This window comes from Gigantopelta aegis, chromosome 13 (assembly GCF_016097555.1).
Source record: "Gigantopelta aegis isolate Gae_Host chromosome 13, Gae_host_genome, whole genome shotgun sequence".
Classification (NCBI taxonomy): domain Eukaryota; kingdom Metazoa; phylum Mollusca; class Gastropoda; order Neomphalida; family Peltospiridae; genus Gigantopelta; species Gigantopelta aegis.
The window spans coordinates 26,655,375-26,676,395 of NC_054711.1; the positions used below are offsets into that span (position 1 = coordinate 26,655,375).

General features: G+C 37.0%; 1 protein-coding gene across 1 annotated transcript; it reads left to right on the forward strand.

The window, feature by feature from the left end:
- The first annotated feature begins 271 nt into the window (after positions 1 to 271).
- On the forward strand, positions 272 to 20,505 carry LOC121387659 (SOSS complex subunit B1-A-like). The gene is made up of 6 exons (XM_041518846.1): positions 272 to 844; positions 4,224 to 4,362; positions 8,036 to 8,107; positions 12,087 to 12,150; positions 14,772 to 14,898; positions 19,292 to 20,505. Exons 1-6 carry the CDS (start codon positions 760 to 762, stop codon positions 19,402 to 19,404), a joined length of 600 nt encoding a protein of 199 aa, XP_041374780.1. The 5' UTR covers positions 272 to 759; the 3' UTR covers positions 19,405 to 20,505.
- Positions 20,506 to 21,021: the final 516 nt, after the last annotated feature.

The following is a 21,021-nucleotide window of genomic DNA, read 5'->3' on the forward strand; positions in this document are numbered from 1 at the left end:
CCGTGAACGTATTTATCCTGTCCCCCTAGAGCGCTACGTTACGTACGTAGATATTTATTTATTTATTTATTTATTTTAATTCAATAAATATAAAACAATACATATAAAACAGATATTTGTTTCACCCATTTTGGAAATGTTAATATTTTTCGAATAATGTTAAACGAATCAAACAGGAAAAAAAATCTAACGTTGAATAAATAATTTTCATCTATTATGGCTTTTGAGATGACCCCGGCTTTCACATTCCCGGATGTTAGGTTTATACGAACATCGTGTCGAGCTCGCGTTATGTGAATTGCTGTGTTTAAAGCACAGTTGATAGAAACCTATTCAAACTTTTGGTTGACCTAGTAGTCCACCGACTGCTATACCGTTCTGTTTGACTCTGTAACATCTTTCGCGATCTAATATCGGCAAAAATACTGAAATACCGTGAACATACATTTTTTCCGTCAAAGACATAGACTTTCTCGTGTCCTTTATAAACTACCATCGATCGAAGTCTACAAAATGAGCTTTTATTTATATTTGTCTTTGAAAATTATCTAAAATGAAAGACGCTATATCGACACAAAATTTAAAAAAACAAATACCGGCATTCATTTTGCCTGTTATTTTATTATTTTTAAAATAACGGGCTTTGTGGCATCGCGTTGGCAAATAGGCGCCATTTAAGAGTCGAACAAAGTAAAGGAATCTAGACTTGCCACTGTCCTACAACGATTAAGTCCGAACCCAACTGCAAAATCTTTCAAAATGTCTGAAGTTCCACATGTATGTGTGAAAGAAGTTCGACCAGGGATGAAGAACATTCACATAATGTTTATTGTTCTTGAAATAGGTAGGTACTGACTATTAGGTAAAGTTTCCATTGTAATTTTATTATATAACCTGCTAATAAGGAAACTTCTAAAGGGGCGTGGTCAATACAAAATGATTGATAGAACTGCGCATTGGATCATGGATGACATGACATGGATGCATTTGGGAGTAGGGGCAGGGCTTCTGGAATTTTTATAAAATACACTAGCCATGGGATCAGTAATTCAAAAAAATTATTAGCCACAATTATAAATTCAATAGCCCTACTTTACTTTAAATTAATTCAGTTTTACTAAATAATAGTAATAATCAGATATGTCACCTAAAGGGTGATATAGAGCTTAAAAAGACTAATAAGGGGGTGTGGTGGGGTGGGAGCAGGATATTCATATTTACAAAATCGACTTAACTAACATTTGACTTCTTGTTTTTTTCACTAGCCATTGGGCATGGCAATAGTAGTTATTTACTAGCCCAACATTGAATATCACTAGCCATGGGAGTGTGGCTACCATAATCAGGAAGCCCTGTCTGGCATGGCAATAGTAGTTATTTACTAGCCCAACATTGAATATCACTAGCCATGGGAGTGGGGCTACCATAATCTAGAAGCCCTGTCTGGCATGGCAATAGTAGTTATTTACTAGCCCAACATTGAATATCACTAGCCATGGGAGTGGGGCTACCTAGAAGCCCTGTCTGGCATGGCAATAGTAGTTATTTACTAGCCCTGTATGACTAGCCATGAGAGTGCAGCTACCACAATCTAGAAGCCCTGTCTGGCATGGCAATAGTAGTTATTTACTAGCCCAACATTGAATATCACTAGCCATGGGAGTGGGGCTACCATAATCTAGAAGCCCTGGTAGGGGCCTAAATTTGTGCATTTGTTGTGAAAAACACTTCATTATTGTTAAATTAATTGTAATAATCATTTCAAGATGATCAAATATAATAGTATATCAATTTTTTTGTAAGATAAGATATTTTAAATCATGTAATATACTAATATTTGAAGTTGAACATGAAACCCAACTATATTTAATGCAATCCCACACACCCCATCCACCAAAAAAAGTTTATATTTGCATAACTTGTTTGTGTTGATTACTTTTGGTTGTTGTTTATTTTAGCTTAGTTTTGGTATGGTAGCATAGTGTTTTCTCTAGCTTGTTTTAGTATGGTGCGGCACCATGCCTCAATAGTCTAGCACCATCTTGCCTTAATCAGCGCCATGATGCCCTGAGATTAAACAAACCTTTTTCAGTAGTTAATTCTAAAACTGCCTTTACAAAACACTTAGAAAAATGTATTATAAAATATGCCTGGTATACGCTGTGCAATTAATTTATTAACGCAAACACATTAATTACATTTATTTTAATTTCATTAATTTTGTCTTTAATAAAAAAAAAGTGCCCTGAAAATTGTGCAAATACCCTGAAAGTGTTTAATCTACCATGCTTTGCCAAATTTCTAGGGAAAGCACTAGTAGCATTTTAAAACAATTTTATTTAATTTTTTATTTTATTTGTTTATTTAGTTATTAAATTATTATTATTATTAAAAAAAAATGTGTTAGTGGGAATGAAAGTAAAGTAAAGTTTGTTTTATTTAACAACGCCACTAGAGCACATTGATTTTTTTTCTTATCATCGGCAGTTGGACGTCATACATATGGTCATTCTGACACTGGTTTTTTTTAGAGGAAACCCGCTGTCACCACATAGGCTACTCTTTTATGACAGGCAGCAAGGGATCTTTTATTTGCGCTTCCCACAGGCAGGATAGCACAAACCATGGCCTTTGTTGAACCAGTTATGGATCACAGGTCGGTGCAAGTGGTTTACACCTACCCACTGAGCCTTGCGGAGCACTCACTCAGGGTTTGGAGTCAGTATGTGGATTAAAAATCCCATGCCTCGACTGGGATCCGAACCCAGTACCTACCAGCCTGTAGACCGATGGCCTAACCACAACGCCACTGAGGCCGGTACATGAAATAAAGAATAATACCCAAGTGGTTGTCAGATACCATTTATCTTGCGAGATGTTTTAAGACGAATCTTAACAAGTGAAAGCGAGTTTGATATATTTTTAAACAACAAGTTGTAAGATAAATGGTATTGAATGGATACAAATGTATTATTCTATTTCTTACATATCCTCAAAAACCAAGTTTTAAGCAAATTTTTACTTCTTTTTTTGGACTAAAAGTTATTTACAGCTTTTGCACTTGTAGCTAATTTACGCGTCACAGACAAATGATTGTCCGGTTACAATAACTATACGTCACAGTGTAATCGATTTCCAACATGCATTGTTTTTTCATTTGATTTATGTACATATGGCATTGGTGATCTGGTCGTCATCGAGGAGCAGCCAGTTATATGTCTTGAAATTGTTAACACACATACTTGTGGTAACAAGTATGTGTTACCAAAAATAATGAATTATGTTCTCACCAATGGGTGTGTAAGAATGAATGTTTAACGACACCCCAGCACAAAATTATTACTTGGAGTTGGGAAAGTTTAATTAAAAAAACAGTGGATTATTATTAGTATAAATTTTTTGTTTTAATCCATCCTACTAAGATCATACGACCGTGACTGGTATATCAAAAGCTGCGGTATGTGCTACCATGTCTGTGGGATGGTGCACCATAAAAGATCCCTTGCTACATGTAAGCCCTACATATATGTGCATGTAAAAATAACCAAATGTTTGTCACCCAATAGCCGATCATTAATAAATCAAGGTGTTCTATTGATGTTAAAGAAAACCCCCATTACCCTATTAAATTTTAATTTGCCTTTCAGCTGGGGTAAGGAAGAGAGCACTACATAATTATTAGAAGGTCGACGACAGTCACTTTTCGCACCCTTGTTTTGGTTTTGTACACAATAAATGTAACACAACCAACAGTAATTTTTAGATTTGATATATTTGACAAAAGGTACTTTTTATTTCTTTCATCTTTTCAAACTTAAAATTAAAATTTTGTCCAGAATTAGGAAAAATAAAAACATACTGACATGTAAACAGCGTTGTCTGCTTGTTATATGATTTTGACAGTGGTCATGGTTAGTAGACTAGTTTTTATTTTAATGTGGCGAAGCATTGTAATAATATAGCTAAGTTTGATTTTGAATGACGTCAGTATTCCAATGACGTCACTTTGAATCTCCTTACAATAACCATAAACTGGGTACATGGCGTTTCTGTTTTAAAAAAAATAAACAAAGTTTTTGAAATGGCGGCCAAAAATTTTTTAAAGTCTGTCGACATCTATATGCCTTCTCGTCCTTTCACACTTTCACATACAAAATAAAGAGCCTATGTGCTTGAACATGAATGATCATCAGAAAGTAATTATTTTTTTGTTTTCGTTCTAGGAAAGCCGACTCACACCAAAGATGGCCATGATGTGTGGTCGTGTAAAGTGGCCGATAAAACTGGCTCCGTGAACATTTCAGTCTGGGACGAGGCCGGCAATGTTTTACAGACTGGTGATATCTGTAGACTCACAAAAGGGTAAGATCGAAATCAGTGATAAACTGCAGGAGACCTCAGAGAACAAACAACTGGTGTAAATCATTGAAGAGTTATGCAAATTACAATTTAAATAACCTATTTAATTTTTTGCATAGCCTGTTGTAAACATTGATGTCCTAAAAAAAAAAAAATGAATTCTTTATTTTTCTTTTTTAGGCAAAGGTACAGTTTATAAAACATAAATTACAAAATACAAGAAAAAAGAACAATACACTATACACACAGCACATAATTAAATACAAAGAGTAATTGAAAAAACAGGTAAAAAAGTATGTACCGGTACAGTTGATGTTTCAGGGAGGTATAACATGTAATTGAACACATGGGCTATTTCACAGCTGATCTCCTGTTTACACGACTTCTATATTTGCATAAATATATTATATATATTGTTATAGATGCATAAAAACCAGTTGTGATGTCCTAAATTTAATGCATGAATGAAGCCTGCTGCGGAATCAGAAAGTAGATAAGGGGCTGTTCAGATATTACGTAACACTTTTTTGGTCGAAATTAGACACCCTCCCTTCCCCCTGTAAGGCTCCGTAACACTAGACCATACCCCCCCCCCCCCACCCCCAAAGATATTACATAGCGCTTGGAGACACACATACACCCCATTCACAAACAAGCCGTGATGGGTGTAATGTTAGTCTAACATACTATTTTGCAATTTGGCAAAGCGCATATATGCATTTAACTCAATTTATAATCCTTATTGCATAATGTTATATGTCTAGTTACAACTACCTACCCAGTACGTTAAACATTGTCACCATAACAGTGTTTATGAAAAAAAAAAAAAAAAAATATATATATATATATATATATATATATATATATATATATATATATATTTTAGTAATAAAAAATTTAAAAGTGTGTTACATAACACTGTTAAATACACCCACCCACCCCCTGTAACACTACGTAACGTTTGGACCTACACCCACCATATTTTAGTAATAAAACATTTAAAAGTGTGTTATGTAATGCTGTTTAATACACCCACCCACCCCCTGTAACACTACGTAACGTTTGGACCTACACCCACCATATTTTAGTAATAAAACATTTAAAAGTGTGTTATGTAATGCTGTTTAATACACCCACCCACCCCCTGTAACACTACGTAACGTTTGGACCTACACCCACCATATTTAGTAATAAAACATTTAAAAGTGTGTTATGTAATGCTGTTTAATACACCCACCCACCCCCTGTAACACTACGTAACGTTTGGACCTACACCCACCATATTTTAGTAATAAAACATTTAAAAGTGTGTTATGTAATGCTGTTTAATACACCCACCCACCCCCTGTAACACTACGTAACGTTTGGACCTACACCCACCATATTTTAGTAATAAAACATTTAAAAGTGTGTTATGTAATGCTGTTTAATACACCCACCCACCCCCTGTAACACTACGTAACGTTTGGACCTACACCCACCATATTTTAGTAATAAAACATTTAAAAGTGTGTTATGTAATGCTGTTTAATACACCCACCCACCCCCTGTAACACTACGTAACGTTTGGACCTACACCCACCATATTTTAGTAATAAAACATTTAAAAGTGTGTTATGTAATGCTGTTTAATACACCCACCCACCCCCTGTAACACTACGTAACGTTTGGACCTACACCCACCATATTTTAGTAATAAAACATTTAAAAGTGTGTTATGTAATGCTGTTTAATACACCCACCCACCCCCTGTAACACTACGTAACGTTTGGACCTACACCCACCATATTTTAGTAATAAAACATTTAAAAGTGTGTTATGTAATGCTGTTTAATACACCCACCCACCCCCTGTAACACTACGTAACGTTTGGACCTACACCCACCATATTTTAGTAATAAAACATTTAAAAGTGTGTTATGTAATGCTGTTTAATACACCCACCCACCCCCTGTAACACTACGTAACGTTTGGACCTACACCCACCATATTTTAGTAATAAAACATTTAAAAGTGTGTTATGTAATGCTGTTTAATACACCCACCCACCCCCTGTAACACTACGTAACGTTTGGACCTACACCCACCATATTTTAGTAATAAAACATTTAAAAGTGTGTTATGTAATGCTGTTTAATACACCCACCCACCCCCTGTAACACTACTTAACGTTTGGACCTACACCCACCATATTTTAGTAATAAAACATTTAAAAGTGTGTTATGTAATGCTGTTTAATACACCCACCCACCCCCTGTAACGCTACGTAATGTTTGGACCTGTACCTACCAACCCCTTCAAGTGTTACATAATATTTGAATGACCCCGAGGAAAGTGAAATGATAGTTTGAACAGTTTTAAAATTGGTCAAATATATTATGGTCTAAGCAGCCCAAGAACACCTCCAGGGCTCCAACTTAACAATAGAACCGACAGCAATTGCCGTCGTTGAGATATAAATTGCCATGGGTTGGGAGCATCGCTGGATAAAAAATTACTGCTGTCAGTAAAACTCCTCAATGACAGCAAGATGAATATATCTGGTGTAAATTATCTACCAGTATTTAACATTTGTACATCTGAAATATGTCTGCATGCAACAAAATTACCTAAGTCCTTTCAGACATATTTATTTGTTGCTATCCCACAATTCTCACTTCGGCAAAGGTTAAACAGTCGGGACAATTCGGCCTGTTACATTCTCGGAAACCGAAAGTAGTCGACATTTTCCGAATGAGAAAAAAAAGGCAGAGTTAATTCCCTTCTGTTATTTTGACAAAAGAGGATCGATATTTTTTTTTATGCTTACAAAAATGTCATTTAACAGGAGAAACTGTCTCCTGCACAGGTGAAAGGAGATTTGATCAAATACTGGGAGACTCCTGCGGAATCTGGGAGGGTTGACAGGTCTGTGCAAAAGTCACCTTTTAAAAAATTGCCAGAGGCAGTCTCAAAATTGCTGTTGGTGGGCCAGTTCACCCACGGCAATTTGAAAAAAAAAAAGTTGTAGGTGACAAATTCTTAAGTTCAAGTCCTGGATGTCTGTATCCCTGTGAATTCATTTTGATGAGAACGAGAGACTCTGCCCCTTGGTTGAACAAACAAAACTTCTGTGTTTTTCCTAGCTTGTTTTAGCATAGTATGGCACCATGCCTCAGTAGTCTAGCACCATCTTGTCATAATCAGTGCCATGCTGCCCTGAGATTTAACAAGCCTTTTTCAATATTAATTAATTCTAAAATTGTCATTAAAAAACACTCACAAATATATTATTAATTAATAAAATGTCAGTTATATATTTTTCCATTAATTTATTAAAGCATTCACAGTAATTACATTTATTTTTATTTTGGATTTTTTAAAATGAAAAATACAATGCCCTGAAAATGGTGGAAATGCCCCAACATTGGTTAGTCTGCCATGCCTTGCCATATTTTTAAGGAAAACACGTATCTCACTTTTACAGAATAACCAATGAATCGGTCAACTTGTGACAGCAATTTAGTACAGATAATAAGGTAAATAACTGACAATGATAAAGGGTCATTGTAGAACAGTTTTACAATAGCTGTTTGAGGAAGTACTTCTGATTGTTAATGTTACTCAGTTATATTAGTCCACACAAGGTTTATACACACCCTGTATAGATTTAATGTTTGTATGTTGTTGTTTTCAGATACGCTGCAATGTGGAAGGGCTGTTTGACCATTTACACAGGAAAACATGGTGCTATTATTAAAATTGGAGAGTAAGTTAGGCAGCCAGTGCTAATGATCAAATACATTGTTTTTCCTCAATTGTTTTTCCTCAAATGCTACACCCAAAAAGTAAATTCAGTGAAAGATTTATGGTAGTGCTCAATGTATACCTCCCAAACTTCCACTATCTCTAAGTTTCTTTCAAGATGACAGTCATACTAATTTGCATTTATAGCTGCTCTGCAAAGTGTTTGGTAGGCTTCCTGTTGGGGGGTGGGGAGGGAGGGGTGTGCATTTTGGTGTGGTGGGGAGGTAAAGTAAACCTATGCAAACTAAAATCATAATTAAAAAATGTATTTGGAAAGTGAATTTAATATGGTGAAATATTATAGTAGTGTTGGGTTTTTCTGTTATTTGAGTGCATCTATTGAAACTCACCGGCCTCGGTGGCGTCGTGGCAGGCCATCGGTCTACAGGCTGGTAGGTACTGGGTTCGGATCCCAGTCGAGGCATGGGATTTTTAATCCAGATACCGACTCCAAACCCTGAGTGAGTGCTCCGCGAGGTTCAATGGGTAGGTGTAAACCACTTGCACCGACCAGTGATCCATAACTGGTTCAACAAAGGCCATGGTTTGTGCTATCCTGCCTGTGGGAAGCGCAAATAAAAGATCCCTTGCTGCCTGTCGTAAAAGAGTAGCCTATGTGGCGACAGCGGGTTTCCTCTCAAAATCTGTGTGGTCCTTAACCATATGTCTGACGCCATATAACCGTAAATAAAAATGTGTTGAGTGCGTCGTTAAATAAAACATTTCTTTCTTTCTATTGAAACTCCTTCTCTCCCCCCCCCCCCCCCCCCCCCCACCATCCCCAACTATGGATCTGTTCTATTCATGTAGCTTGCACTCAGTATCTGTAACATACATCAGGGCTTCTAGATTGTGGTAGCCCCACTCCCATGGCTAGTGATATTCAGTGTTGGGCTAGTAAATAACTACTATTGCCATGCCAGACAGGGCTTCTAGATTATGGTAGCCCCACTCCCATGGCTAGTGATATTCAGTGTTGGGCTAGTAAATAACTACTATTGCCATGCCAGACAGGGCTTTTAGATTATGGTAGCCCCACTCCCATGGCGAGTGATATTCAATGTTGGGCTAGTAAATAACTACTATTGCCATGCCAGACAGGGCTTCTAGTTTATGGTAGCCCCACTCCCATGGCTAGTGATATTCAATGTTGGGCTAGTAAATAACTACTATTGCCATGCCAGACGGGGCTTCTAGATTATGGTAGCCCCACTCCCATGGCTAGTAATATTCAATGTTGGGCTAGTAAATAACTACTATTGCCATGCCAGACAGGGCTTCTAGATTATGGTAGCCCCACTCCCATGGCGAGTGATATTCAATGTTGGGCTAGTAAATAACTACTATTGCCATGCCAGACGGGGCTTCTAGATTATGGTAGCCCCACTCCCATGGCTAGTAATATTCAATGTTGGGCTAGTAAATAACTACTATTGCCATGCCAGACGGGGCTTCTAGATTATGGTAGCCCCACTCCCATGGCTAGTGATATTCAATGTTGGGCTAGTAAATAACTACTACTGCCATGCCAGACGGGGCTTCTAGATTATGGTAGCCCCACTCCCATGGCTAGTGATATTCAATGTTGGGCTAGTAAATAACTACTACTGCCATGCCAGACGGGGCTTCTAGATTATGGTAGCCCCACTCCCATGGCTAGTGATATTCAATGTTGGGCTAGTAAATAACTACTATTGCCATGCCAGACAGGGCTTCTAGATTATGGTAGCCCCACTCCCATGGCGAGTGATATTCAATGTTGGGCTAGTAAATAACTACTATTGCCATGCCAGACAGGGCTTCTAGTTTATGGTAGCCCCACTCCCATGGCTAGTGATATTCAATGTTGGGCTAGTAAATAACTACTATTGCCATGCCAGACAGGGCTTCTAGTTTATGGTAGCCCCACTCCCATGGCTAGTGATATTCAATGTTGGGCTAGTAAATACTACTATTGCCATGCCCAATGGCTAGTGAAACAAAAAGAAGTCAAATGTTACAGTTAAGTCAATTTTGTAAATATGAATATCCTGCTCCCACCTCAACCCCCCAATGTTAGTCTTTTTAAGCTCTATATCACCCTTTAGGTGACATATCTGATTATTACTATTATTTAGTAAAATTGGATTAATTTAAAGTAAAGTAGGGCTAGTGAATTTTTAATCATGGCTAGTAAATTTTTTAAATCACCGATCCCATGGCTAGTGTATTTTATAAAGATTCTAGAAGCCCTGATACATTTACCTTCTCTGAGACCCATATTCTAGTCCAGGCATTTTTTCATACAATGTTTTTAAATACTGGTAAATTATTAAAAGAATGACAAAGTTGATCACATTCTTTTGTTTATGGGTTGTGTGGTTTTGAAGAACAAAATTATTATATGTACAGATTTTTATTTTAAAAAATCAGAGCATAAAATTTGGCACACACAATTTTGTTGTTCATCTGTTGGTTATGCAAAACCAATATCAACAGAAACGATGGATCGTTTGTGCAAAAGCTGTAATTGTTTGTTAGAAAATGTTTTTTACAAAATGATCGCTGTTTTTTGAAGACAATAAGCCTACAGAAAGCCTGAGAAAGATGCAATGTATCCGTATGAAATCAGCATCGCAGTCGATACAAAATCGGCGTTGTGTTTAGAATGAATGAATGAATGTTTAACGACACCCCAGCACGAAACATACATCGGCTATTGGGTGTCAAACTATGGTAAATGCAAACAAATAAAGTGATGATCAACATCAATATAAAAATTCAAGATTTAAATAAAAACAGTGTAAAGAACTGTACAAAAATACAAATATCACAGATGGATACTGACTTTTACTCAAAATTTCAATTTGTGCTGTATTGGCCATTCTCAAAGAGAATGTTACACCCCTGCACCACGGTGAGGTTACAACATGCGCAGGGGCTGTGTTTAGAAGTCTCGAAAAAGTTTAGTAACATAGATGCACGTTCCCTTGGATTATTTCGCTATGTGTACAAAATCATATGCTTACCGGAAATTAAAGGGACTGTCCTGAGTTTAAGCTATAGCAAGAGTTCTGTCCCCTTTCCCAACAAAATAAACATACATCCTACTTTTTCTTTATTTTTTAAACAATATCTTATGTTAAACATGTTTTAAAAATAAAAACACTACACACATAAAAACATTCAGGATTTCCTATGACTTAATTATTTCAAAGTTTGTTTAGCGGGTGGAAGAAAAATAAGTTGCGGGGCTTAAAATATGGCACAAGCAATTTTGTTGTTTGTCTGTAGGTTATGCCAAACCAATTGAATATCAACATAAACCGATTGTTCGTGCGAAGTCTGTACTTGACTCAATCAGGTCTATTAATAGCAAACATTCAGTCTTGGAGAGGAATCCTGTTACATTTTTCCATTAGTAGCGAGAGATCTTTTATATGCACCATCCCACAGACAGGACAGCACATGCCACGGCCTTTGATATACCAGTTATAGTGAACTGGCTGGAACGAGAAATAGTCCAGTGGGCCCACCGACAGGGATTGATCGGAAACCAGCTGCTTATCAAGCGAGTGCTTTACCACTGGGCTATGTCCAATCCCACTTGTTTAATAATACATAATGTTTTTAATCATACATTTTTTTATTTTTTTTTTTTATATAATACATAAATTAATATTTAATAATACTGATATTTTAATCATATTGACGGCTTGGAACATAGCCCAGTGAGGCTCTTTCTCATTCTGGCTAGTGCACCAGGACTGGTATGTGCTGTCCTGTCTGTGGGATTGTGTATACAAAAGATCCCTTCCTACTATTACTAATGGAAAAATGTAGCAGGTTTCCTCTCTAAGACTATATGTCAGAATTACCAAATGTTTGACATCCAATAGCCGATGATAAATAAAATCAATGTGAATTTTAATAATATTGAAGTAAAACATTTTTTTTATAAGGTTCTGTATGCAGTTTTCCGAGGTGCCAAACATGAGCGAGCCAAATCCTGAGTTTGTTAAAATGGTAAGTTTTTAGTTTTGATTTGATTTATATTTTTTTTTTCTTTCAGAAGAAATGGCACTAAAACTGGTGTAGGACTCTACCCAGTACTTTTGGAATCAGAATTGAAACACCAGTTATGTCTATCATTTGTAGATGATTTAGACCATTTGCTGTAAATAAGGAAAATATTTCACCCTACCCCTGCCTGAATATTTTGATTTATTCAGCAATCGCCGTATATATTGACAAGATATGATGACTAGATAAATCTCTATATTTTCTGTTACTGACTAGAAATATAGGTCATGTGACATAAGTCCGACTCGACTCGAGTATTTCAGACTAGATTTTCAATAAACATACTTTTTAAATCATTTGTTGAAGTACAGTAAATACAAATAACTTTTAGTTTTGCGATAACAATGTAAAACTTGTATATTTGTTTATGAATTAGTTTAGAAACACTTTTTTTAATGTGACAGAATGTTGCTAGCTTCTTACAAATAACGATGTCATGTATCTTGTATGACGTCATACGGCAAAAGCCTTGCTAGGTTGACAATACTCGATTTGCATACACAAAACTGGAATAAATAATGATTTTCCAAATATTCCTGTAGGATTGCAGAGCCTCGATGTATTCGCCATTCTAACCTTCGCAGGATAAAGTCGATATCTTAAGACAGTAACCAGTTATTCCCTATATATATTCTTTTTATAGTACTTCAAGTATGAACTATGTTGTATATCTTCCACTATTTTTTTGTTTAATTAATCATCAAACATAATAAGCCAAATTTAGTCTGTTTATGACTTTCACGCATGTTACAACATACATTTACAATGCTTAAACACCTGTTTATGTCTTACACGCATGTTACAACATACATTTACAATGCTTAAACACCTGTTTATGTCTTACACGCATGTTACAACATACATTTACAATGCTTAAACACCTGTTTATGACTTTCACGCGTGTTACAACATACATTTACAATGCTTAAACACCTGTTTATGACTTTCACACATGTTACAACATACATTTACAATGCTTAAACACCTGTTTATGACTTTCACGCATGTTACAACATACATTTACAATGCTTAAACACCTGTTTATGACTTTCACGCGTGTTACAACATACATTTACAATGCTTAAACACCTGTTTATGACTTTCATGCGTGTAACTACACACATTTACAATGCTTAAACACCTGTTTATGTCTTACACGCATGTATCTACACACATTCACAATGATTAAACACCTGTTTATGTCTTGCACACATGTTAACTATGTACAGACATTCACAATGCTTAAACACCTGTTTATGTCTTATACACATGTAACTACACACATTCACAATGCTTAAACACCTGTTTATGTCTTACACACATGTAACTACACACATTCACAATGCTTAAACACCTGTTTATGTCTTACACACATGTAACTACACACATTCACAATGCTTAAACACCTGTTTATGTCTTACACACATGTAACTACACACATTCACAATGCTTAAACACCTGCGTTTAAGAAAAACAGGCTTCGTAAATTCCGCCCGGTTGTTTGTTAGTGTATCCCACTTTAGAATGCTGTTCCTTTCTTAAACACTGCATCCCCTCCCTAGAAAAATCCTCCATACTCCTCTAAGGTTGAAGGCAGGGTTTCAGCTGTGTTTTACTAAATCATCAAAAAGCTAATTCAAAACGTGTGTGTCATTTGTTATCAAACATGGCTGGTATGTCAGTCTGTGGTATGTGCTGTCCTGTCTGCGAAATAGTGTTTATAAAAGATTCCTTGCTACAAATGAAAATTTTTATTGGGTTTCCTCTCTAAGACTAAAAATAACCAAATGTTTGACATCCAGTAGCCAAAGATTAATAAATCATTGTGCTCTAGTGGTGTTGTTAAACAAAACAATTTTGTTTTGTTAGCAGTCTACGTATCTGCAGGGACTACAGCGTTGGCGTTGGCGTTGGCGTTGGCTACGGTATAACCATTCCCCACAGCAAATATACCTTACAATTTTGGCAATTATAAATTCTCATTAGAGTTCCCCTACTTGTACCGGCCTCGGTGGCGTCGTGGCAGGCCATCGGTCTACAGGCTGGTAGGTACTGGGTTCAGATCCCAGTCGAGACATGGGATTTTTAATCCAGATACCGACTCCAAACCCTGAGTGAGTGCTCCGCAAGGCTCAATGGGTAGGTGTAAACCACTTGCACCGACCAGTGATCCATAACTGGTTCAACAAAGGCCATGGTTTGTGCTATCCTGCCTGTGGGAAGCGCAAATAAAAGATCCCTTGCTGCCAATCGGAAGAGTAGCCCATGTAGTGGCGACAGCGGGTTTCCTCTTAAAATCTGTGTGGTCCTGAACCATATGTCTGACGCCATATAACCGTAAATAAAATGTGTTGAGTGCGTCGTTAAATAAAACACTTCTTTCTTTCCCCTACTTGTTTTGAAGAGTATATAACAATAGTGTGACGTCACAGGTATGGATTAATTATTATTATTATATTATTTTACATGCATTCAGATGAACATCTATGAATGGAACCATAAGCAACATCTAATATACTTTTCGTAGGTGCAATATTTAATTCCACAGAATTCTTCTTTGACAGATGCAGGAACAAATTCCAGGTCAGAGGAAGTCGCCGACAGAAAGTGACCCATCAGGTGGTAACCAATCAGGAAACAGCAACAGAGCGCCACCTGTTGGCAACAATGCTCCAGTTAATGTTACAGCAGGTAATTCACATGAACGTTTTGTCTGTGCAGGCAGGAGCCTAGCTTGGGATTTTCAGGTGGTAGCAGACATTTTCGGCGATGGAATAAAACGTATACACATACATACATACACACATTTACATCATATATATTAATAATAAAAAAAAATATTTATAATCTGCGTATGTGGAAGTTAGACCCCTGGCAGGGGTGTCATTAAACAGTCACAGACCTTGCTTTTTAAGGTGCACGGGTGCGATCGCGCTCGTACAGTGCACGTAATTTCAATCTGACGAGTGTGAAAAACAGCGCACGTTACACTCAACAAACGGCGCACATAAAATAGATGGGTATATTTATTTCCACTATTTACAAAAATCAACAGTTTTCGTAGCTCATTTAGCTGACAGGAAGGTCCTTTTATTAAAACAATAAAAATTAAAAACATGGCAGTGGCTTCCATGCAGTCGTTAAACTGGTATTTCTCTTTGTTGAACAAATCAGAAAATATTGGTTTAATAGACAGTTTTGTAGACATACCAGTCAAAATCCAATTGGAGCTACACTGCCTATTTTATTTATTTTGGAGAGCGATTTTTCACTCGCCTTAGCATATTTAGGTGTGCGATTTTCCACTCACCTATAATTATCAAAAACCAAGGACTGCAGTCATTCATTGCGGGGTGGGCTACAGCTCAGTGGTACCTCACTGTTCTGAGCTGTGATAGGTCGTTTTGTCTGTGTGTGGGTGTCATTGAATGGTCATTCATTGCGGGGTGGGCTACAGCTCGGTGGTACATCACTGTCCTGAGCTGTGATAGGTCGTTTTGTCTGTGTGGGGGTGTCATTGAACGGTCATTCATTGCGGGGCGGGCTACAGCTCAGTGGTACATCACTGTCCTGAGCTGTGATAGGTCGTGGGATCTAACTCCCTTGGTAATTTTTTTTTTGTTTACCTATTCCAACCAGTACCCTGCAACTGGTACGTCAAAGGCACACACCATGTACTATCCTATCAATGGGAAAGTGCATATATAGACGATTCGTGACAAGTGTTTTTAACATGTAAAATATCAACCAAGTCTGTTAATCATTTGGGTCATTTCTGAGTGTAACACTGTGAGATTTAGTTAAAAGTGGGTGATGTCAAACTACCTTTGTGTTAATCGTAATGACGTCATATTTACCGGTGAGACGACTTCACAACTTTGATTTACTAAATATTAAATTAAAATGTTATTTTTGAAGTATTGTAAGATAAATAGAATTTGCTACTCATGTTTTTTAATATGTAAAATATCAACCAAGTCTGTTAATCGGGCTCTGCTGAGACAAATACAAATTAACTAGACGAGGTTTATATGCACCATCCCACAGACAGGAAAGCACATACCATGGCCTTTGACCAGTTGTGGTGCATTGGTTGCCACAAGAAAGAAAAAAAATCAGTTGAACGGATCCACTGAGGTGGTTCAATCCTGCGACGCAAGCACCTCAAGCGAGCACTCAACCGACTGAGCTAAATCCCCCCCCCCCCCCCCCAGTATTGTATTAACCAAATACCATACTGATACCGAGGTAAATCACCCAAAAATATCAATATCAATTTCAGTACAACCCAGCTCTAACTAATAGAGATAAACATTTTTTATTTAATTTATTTTTTAATTAGAGAATCTTTAATAGCTGACTGACAGACAGGCATTGAAATAAGTTGAGAACGGTCATTCAGGTTACCGGGAAGTTACCACATGTAAGAAAAGTCGAGAACAGTGTTTCGTTCTCGACAAAAATTTCAACGTAACGGTAGTTTCGTTTCCGAATGTAAACCAGGCAATGCATTCCGGACTTCCGCGTTTCATTTTCTGGTAAGGAATTGCATCAATGTGCAATTGCAAGAAATTATAGTCATTCCGCATTTAAGCAGCGTCCACTAGATGAATTTACTTCCGCGTTTCGTTTTCTCGTACGAAATTGCACCAATGTTCGTGCGCACATGTGCAGTTGCAAAGTAATTTCGGCAATCCGCGTTTAAGCAGCGCCCACTAGATAAATTTACTTCCATATTTCGTTAGTTCTACTGATAACAGGAATTCAGTTCTAACTTTCACGTAGTTGTGGTAACGTATAGGTTACCAGGCTATATTTAGTGGTAACCTGTAAATGGGTTACCAGACACAATGCTTATTTCGATGCCTGGACAGAACTGGCTGCCTTCACTTGAAGTGAGCAAGCCGTATTGTGCCAGGCTATGTTGCTGTCACAAAGAAAAAAGATATTTAATAGTTATTAACTCTTTACACCCAGAAAACATCATAACTGATCCAAGTTTTCAGTGTGAAATATGTAATTTTGAACCTACATTTTGTTCAACATGCAATATGTAATTTTGAACCTACATTGTTCAACATGCAATATGTAATTTTGAACCTACATTTTTCCACCTGAAATTGTAAGAAAACAACTAACGTAACACTCTTTTGATTATGTTTAATATTTTGGGGGACATCTTAGTTAGTCTAATTATCCAAATAAAATTTACAGAAGAACTTAATATTTTAAAAATATGTTTATAAAAACCCAACAACAGGGGTGCAGAAATTAAATATATTTCACTAGCCTGCTGGATCAGAGCCAACTAAAGTTTATATATATATATATAATTGGTCAGTCACCGGCAGGTTTAAATATATATAGATATATATTTAAACCCGTCGGTGACTGACCAGTTACCCGTAATTTCTAGAAGGTTCATCCACTTCTTCTGTGATTTGTTTTTTCTGCATGGTCCTAAGAGATGCGAGTCCAATCGATGTAAATGTGGTTGTCATGGTAGCCTTGTGTGCAAAAACAAGTGACCTTTCTATACCAATATGTTACTTTCGTGATTTCATGATACTACATGTACTTGGTAACATTCAACTTCATCTTCATGTACAAACTTCTGAAATGATTTGATTTGAGTTTAAATAAAGCGTTACATTAGGACTTGAGTGGTGTGGTATTATAGATAGCACTTTAGTCATTTTGCATAATGGCTGGCCATGATTTCAGTCATTTCGTAAAATGCCTGCAATTTTCAGTCATTTCGCGTATTGGCTAGTGGTCACAGGCACTTTGCGAAATGACTGATTTGTTTAGGCATTACGCATAATGACTGGTTTCACAGATTGACTGTAACATATATATATATATATATACACACACACACACGTGACACACACACACACGTGACACACACACACACATGACACACACGTGACACACACAGACACACACACGCGTGACACACACGTCACACACACACACACACATGACACACAGACAGACACACGTGACACACACACACAGACACACACACACAGACACGCACACAGACACGCACACACAGACATGCACACACACAGACACACACACACACACGTGCCACACACACGTGACACACACATGACACACACACACATGACACACACACACACACGCATACACACACGTGACACACACAGACACACACACACACACATCACACATACACACACATACACACACGTCACACACACACAGACACACGTGACACACACACACACACATGACACACACACATACACACACGTCACACACACACACACACACACATAGACACACACACGTCACACACAGACACACACACATAGACACACACACGTCAGACACACACACACACACGTGACACACACACACACACACACATGTGACACACACACTGTACACACACACACACACACACACCCAAGGATTGGACACAAGTTATCCAACTTACGAGGCCCTCCCCTAATTACAAACATTAAATTGTACAATAATGGCAACTGCAATTTTCAATAAATCAATCAATCAATTAAAGTAAACATTTGTGAAAAAGATTGAATAAACTGAAAGGACAGAAAAGAAAAGAGATAGAAGTAATTATTAACATGCATGCTGCATGCTAACCTGCATGGTCGAGGGTCTATTCCGGGGACCATGACAATAAGTGCATGGTTGAAATAATTCAAATCTTTCTTATGTTCATAATTACAATTCTCACTGAACGTTGATCGGTGGTAATCAATGGTGAAATTCAAATCTATTCCCAACATTATTTGTAACCATCAAGCAACTAAAATTTCCTTCAGCCATTTTCATTGAGGAGTTTTTTAATATTGAAGGGACATTGTTTGAATATTTAACACTGTGGTTGATTTAAACAAATGCATACAATGTTGGAATACTGAGTCAAGTTTTATAAGATGCCAGAAATATTTACTGGATTACGCCAAACCCCTATTTAGTAGGTGAGAAATTTAATTTGGTGAAATTATTGTTTTTAATGGGCTTTTTACCACAACAGTTTATTTGGTGATAAATTTGATTTCTTTTCTTCTGTTTTGTTTCTCAGATCGTGGAAATGGAGGAAATCGTGATCCGAGATCTCGAATACAGAATCCGGCACCTAGGACAGGTCACCAGGGTCAGGCAATGAATGGTCGCGGACGTGGGGGACGGAGATAAAACATTATAGTGTCTTAAACACTGGAATATTCCTGTTAAAACTGAAATATTCCCCTATTAATATTTCAATATTCCCGTTAAAACTGGAATATTCTTCTATTAAAACTGGAATATTCCTCTATTAAAACTGGAATTTTCCCCCATTAAAATTTGAATATTTCCCTATTAAAACTGGAATGTTCCTCTATTAAAACTGGAATGTTTCCCTATTAAAATTTGAATATTCCTTTATTAAAACTGGAATATTCCTTTATTGAAACTGGACTATTCCTCTATTAAAACTGGAATATTACCCTATAAAAACTGAAATATTCCCCAATTAAAACTGGAATATTCCTCTATTAAAACTGACATATTCCCCTTTAAAACTGGAATATTGCTCAATTAAAGCTGGAATATCCCCCTACTAAAACTGGAATATTCCCATATTAAAATTTGAATATTCCCGTTAAAACTGGAATATTTGACTGTTAAAACTGGAATATTTCTCTATTAAAACTGAAATGTTCCTCTATTAAAACTGGAATATTCATCTTTTGAAACTGGAATATAATGATGTTATTGTAAAGACTGGAATTTATGTTCCTTTAACAACTTACAATATAATTAATTGTCTCTTCAACATTTTTAAGTACTGGAATATATGTCTCTTTAATAACTGGAATATATGTTCCTTTAAAAACTGGAATCTAATTTCGTCCCTTTAAAACAGGAATATAATTTTGTTCCTTTAAAATATATGAAATTCTGTATAAGCGAAAACAAATTGTGGTCCAAAATGTTCTAGGTTTTAGAGCTAAAAACATTTTGAGGTTTCTTATTTTCAAGGTTTGGCAACTCTAAAATGAGGGTTTTGTTTTTAATAATGGATTGTAGGATAAATCCCCTTCATTGGACCCAATGTTTCTCCAATATAACCAGTGTTTGATGACAAGCGGGGATCTAGCTCAGTCGATAAAACTCACCAAAGGTTCTCTGACTGCCCATTGGGCTATTTCTTGTTCCAGCCAGTGCTCCATAACTGATGTAAGAAAAGTCGTGGTATGTACTATCCTGTCTGTGGGATGGTGCATATGAAAAAATCCCTTGCTGCTAATCGAAAATAGTAACCCATAAAGTGGTGACAGCGGGTTTCCTCTCAATATCTGTATGGTCCTTAACCATATGTCCGACGCCATATAACCGTACTCCGCAAGGCTCAATGGGTATCTGTAAAACCACTTGCACCGACCAGTGATCCATAACTGGTTCAACAAAGGCCATGGTTTGTGCTATGCTGCCTGTGGGAAGCGAAAATAAAAGATCCCTTGCTGCCAATCGGAAGAGTAGCCCATGTAGTGGCGACAGCGGGTTTCCTCTCAAAATCTGTGTGGTCCTGAACCATATGTCTGACGCCATATAACCGTAAATAAAATGTGTTTAGTGCGTCGTTAAATAAAACACTTCTTTCTTCTTTTCATATAACCGTAGATAAAATGTGTTGAGTGCATCGTTAAATAAAACATTTCCTTCCTTACTTCGTTCTCTGACTGGGTTTTCCCCATCCCAACCAGTGTCTCACAGCTGATATATCAAAGTGCATATAAAAGATCTCTTGCTGCTAATGGAAAATATAGC

Bases quoted from the DNA above. Each gene is read 5' to 3' on its own strand.
- LOC121387659 (XM_041518846.1), top strand. From the start codon at position 760: ATGTCTGAAGTTCCACATGTATGTGTGAAAGAAGTTCGACCAGGGATG. The intron at 845-4,223 runs GTAGGTACTGAC...TTTTCGTTCTAG, and splicing joins GTTTATTGTTCTTGAAATAG to GAAAGCCGACTCACACCAAA. The intron at 12,151-14,771 runs GTAAGTTTTTAG...CTTCTTTGACAG, and splicing joins ATCCTGAGTTTGTTAAAATG to ATGCAGGAACAAATTCCAGG.